At 36.9% G+C, this 4369-nt stretch overlaps 1 protein-coding gene across 3 annotated transcripts in view; it reads left to right on the top strand.

Moving 5' to 3' along the window:
* Positions 1–4369, top strand: part of LOC111453993 (DNA excision repair protein ERCC-8-like) — a 6165-nt gene extending 1796 nt beyond the window's left edge. The window contains exons 2-9 of one of the 3 annotated variants that reach the window (XR_002712342.1): positions 1524–1778; positions 1848–2007; positions 2355–2530; positions 2618–2864; positions 3427–3581; positions 3681–3751; positions 3831–3899; positions 4016–4369. Coding sequence is in view for 2 of the 3 variants with exons in the window: in XM_023095251.1 (XP_022951019.1) it covers positions 1524–1778; positions 1848–2007; positions 2355–2530; positions 2618–2864; positions 3427–3581; positions 3662–3751; positions 3831–3899; positions 4005–4130 (1278 nt within the window). In the remaining variant the exon portion in view is untranslated. Of the gene's footprint in view, positions 1–1523; positions 1779–1847; positions 2008–2354; positions 2531–2617; positions 2865–3426; positions 3582–3661; positions 3752–3830; positions 3900–4004 lie in introns of all 3 variants that reach the window. The other 2 variants (XM_023095251.1, XM_023095252.1) reach the window with 2 other exon arrangements.

Raw genomic sequence — 4369 nt, 5'->3', positions numbered from 1 at the left:
TTTTTTTTTTTTTTTTTTTTTTTTTTTTTTTTTTTTTTTTTTTCCTTCTTCTCTTTCTCTCATGTTCTTTTACTTCTCTTGAGCCAGGAGAGGCAGAAGAGAGACAACAAAAGAAGTTAGAAAACGTGAATGAGCTAAGAGTCACCTAGGAAAAATTGTATTAAATAGGCTAAGCTTGTAATGGTTAAATCACCGATGAACCCAAAAGCTTATGCTGATGGGTTATGATAAATTTATTATATCAACATTTAAACACTCTTCCCTCAATTGTGGACTTGGAAACTTGTAGAAGGCACAATAAGCGAAAATCACTATTAATTGGGGGAATAACTTTATAGGGGTTTGAACACAAGCGCTCTTTCTTTGATACCATGTTAAATCACCAATTAACTCCAAAGTAACTCCAAAGCTTAGCTTTAAGTTGACGGGTTATAGTAAATTGAAATAAATCAACACTTCAATGGTAACAAACCCATAAAAGGGGCAGCGTATGAAAATTAAATGAACATAACAGAAAGTAAGGATCACAAGGGCCGAATACGCAAAAGTTAATAAAAAAAATAAAATAAAAATTGTAGTAAAATCCTCCTGAAATGGTTGTTTAACACTTCAACAGCTTAATAAGGTCTTCATTGACTTTATGTTCTTAATTGTGCTCTCCTAAGCCAGAATCAGGAGTTAGGATAACTTCTGTTGATTATAGGGAAGTTTTCATTTTGGAACTTTCTAAAGTTGCTGAGTTTATAATTGGACTTCGTTTACCTTTTGGAAAACTGATTCTGTTTTGAACCAAGTGGAGAACTACAAAGGATAAGTCTATAGAGCAACTTGAAATCCTTTTTGGATTTATGACTACAACAAAATATGAACTCAATTTGTTGCATCATATAGGTCTTTGTTTTTCACTTACCCTGCAGAATTAGCTTAATATTATACTTTTTTTAAGCTTGACTCAGTATATGTCATGCATAGGCAATAAAATTTTCGAACACATGTCACAAAGAGCAATCTTTACTAAGCATTTTATCTGATTGACATTGGTGTTCTTTTATAATTATTGTTCTATTGATAACTCTATTAACATATTTTATATTTATTTTACCTCATTCTGTTTCTTCTGAATTTCAACATTCTTTTAGGTCGATTATGGTCTTGTAGCCCAACCACCATGGTTGGCCCAATCGTTAAAGAAGCAAAAATTTTAAAGCTAGATGGTCTTTGAGGTCATGGGTTTAAACCATGGTGGCTCATAGGATATGAAATATTCCATGAGTTCTTGACATCAAATATTGTAGAGCCAAGCACATTGTGCCCTGAGAGTAGTCAAGGCGCATGTAAGTTGGCTTGAACACTTGTGGCTATTAAAGGAAGTTTGGTGTTGTAGAGCTAGTTGAGTGTTCGGATTTTATAAGCTTGACTTTTGTTGATTTCATTCTTTAGTAGGTATCTCTGTTCCATTTTCATAACATGCTTATAAAACTAATAAGAACATCTAGCACCGACATTCTGGGTCATGAAATCAGGTCGATTTGACGGAGGGGAGATATTTGTTATCTGGAGCATCAGATGCATCGGCTGCTGTTTTTGATATTCAACGTGCATCTCATTCTGAGGGTCTTATTGCAAAATACCAATGCCTTTTTGCAGTTGATAAGCAGCATGAACATGGACATAAATATGCAATTTCCTCGGCCATATGGTATCCCATTGATACTGGATTGTTTGTCACAGGTTCATATGATCATCACATTAATGTCTGGGATACAAATACAACTCAGGTAGGTAACTTAGTGATCATGTGGGTTTTACCAGCAATTTTGTTATAAACTAATATTTCCTTCTTGTAGGTGGTGGTGAACTTTAAATTGCCTGGAAAAGTCTATAGGACAGCCATGTCCTCTTTGGCAACATCACACATGCTGATTGCTGCTGGAACGGAAGATGTTCAAGTCCGCCTTTGTGATATTTCATCGGGAGCATTTTCTCACACCTTATCTGGACATCGTGGTATGGTGGTGGTCTCTACTTTTAATTCTAAGAGAGTTGTTGCTGTCTTTAAGTTGTACCAATTGTTTTAGTTTCAAAATATTACAGCAATTGCAGCCCGTAGTTTTAATCAATTTGTGGAAGATGTCAATACCTGTATGACAAACAGTTTAAGAGCTTGATTATTAATTGCCCTGATCTATGCCCCCTTTCAGTTTTACTTTCCCATTGTGTACTACTTTACCCATTTTACAATTTGCAACACCTGATTGTTTATGAAATTTATTCAACCAGTCTTTTCTGTTTTGCCTATCTATCTATGTAAATCTATATCTATTGACATTATTGTTTATATTATCATTTTATAGATGGTGTAATGAGTGTAGAATGGTCAGCTTCTAGCGAGTGGGTTTTGATTACTGGCGGATGTGATGGAGCAATTCGTTTTTGGGACATCAGACGAGCTGGATGTTTTCGTGTTCTAGATCAGTCTCAATCCCAGCTCGGGCGACGTCCACCTATTTCAGGATGGACTGCAAATAAGGTCCCTCTCCTCCCTAGTTTGGCTATCACGGTATCCACCAGTTCTTTATGTTTGTCAATTAACAGATTTTATTTTATTATTTCTCAGCTATCAACATCTAAGTCCCACTTGGCCAGCCAAAGTTCAAATATGAAATCTCGCATACTTCATAAGAAACTATCCAATGGAAACGCAACAAAGCCATCATCTACTACAGGTAAACTGCCAGCTAAGGGATCCACAAGGCAGAGGCTACACCCAGGGCTTTTGTCCAGCCAGGATCGAGCAGTTTCTCACTACGGTGCTGTTACTGGATTAAAAGTAACTGGAGATGGCATGTACCTTCTCAGTGCAGGTGGAGTTACCCTGTCAACCCTTTCCAATCCAATTAAATATAGTTCAACTGTGTTATACTCATTTTCTTCTGGAATTAATCATCTATTGAAAGCCATGATTTTCCTAGTATGCGGCTGCCGGACATCGTGCCTTGATGGAGGAAAAATTAGTGGATTGATTAAGTTGAAGCACAAGGGGAATTTAAAATGTGAACGCCATTAGACTTTGATTATAAAAGAGGATACCTATAATTGAGTATTTTGAAAATCCTTTTGTACATGTTAGTCATGTACCCTACTTCTGGTGATAATGATGCTGATAGGAGTGTTGAAATATCAATAACAAGATCTGCATTAATGTTATTCTAACAAATCTTGATAGTTGGAGAATTGAGTTCTTTATTAGACCCTCTATCTGCTTTGTGATATAATTAAATCTACTAACGACAATTCATTAGCAATATCTTCTTGTTTGAATTTCTTTTTTCACGATCGGTTGAGGTAGTCATGTTATATACTGTTATTCCCCCATCCCACCCCCATATAAAATGATCAGATGTTAAATTTGGATTTTGATTCCAGGTTCTGATTCAAGGTTAAAGTTGTGGGATGTCGAATCCGGGTGTAATACACTCGTGAATTATGAAACCGTGAGGTTACATACCAATAAGCCGTTGCAATTAGCCACATCTCAAGACTCAGCCCTTGTATTTGCTCCATGCATGGCAAATATTAAAGTACATGCTTCTTCCTATATCTTTCAGCTTCTTTCTGTGCACAGCTTACGCGTAATCTAGTTAACTTCTTGAACTTTTAGGCATTTGATATGTGGACAGGGAAGGCATCCCTGACGCTCAGCGGCCATTACGAAGCTGTGAACTGTTGCTTGTATAGTTTCCAGGATCAGGTACGGTTGGTTCAACTGAATTCGAAAAATTGTGGACCAAATGATAAAAGTTGCTTCAAAATTTTGCAATGTTCTTCAGGAACTGTACACTGGTGGCAATGATAGGCAAATTCTCGTCTGGTCACCATCCCGGGACTCTACCGAACTGGTACATCTTCTGAACTCATGCCCCTGCATGTAATGGAATTGAATAACTCTGGATTTGCTTTCCATTAATATCAATGAAGTTTCCTGGTAGCTTATTCCATTTTAGTGGACTCGCAGGATTGGGAATCCAGTGCAGACAAAGATAACTGGAGCGACTGATTGTCCTCTTCCACAAGGACGTTCGGTTTCAACGCTGATGCCATCCATAAAACTCTGCCCACCATGTACATAACTTTCCAGATTTGTATCATCTTTGAATGATTCTGCCCTCTCTTTCAAACTGTCAACTAGGACGTGCACTATACTATAGCGTGGACTTGAAAAAACTCCACACCTTGTTCATTAGTAATAAACATGTTTCAAACTAAAGCCACGTTGGGTTTGACTTTGTAGCCTTTTCATCGAACTTGGTAACTTTGTTATAATGTCTTGGATTCGCAATTATATGATTGAAAACTTGGGTTTGTTCTA

Source organism: Cucurbita moschata, unplaced genomic scaffold (assembly GCF_002738365.1).
Source record: "Cucurbita moschata cultivar Rifu unplaced genomic scaffold, Cmos_1.0 Cmo_Scf00016, whole genome shotgun sequence".
In the NCBI taxonomy this organism is placed as follows: Eukaryota; Viridiplantae; Streptophyta; class Magnoliopsida; order Cucurbitales; family Cucurbitaceae; genus Cucurbita; species Cucurbita moschata.
The sequence above is the reverse complement of the archived record's forward strand: the minus strand, read 5'-3'. Positions and strand labels throughout refer to the sequence as shown.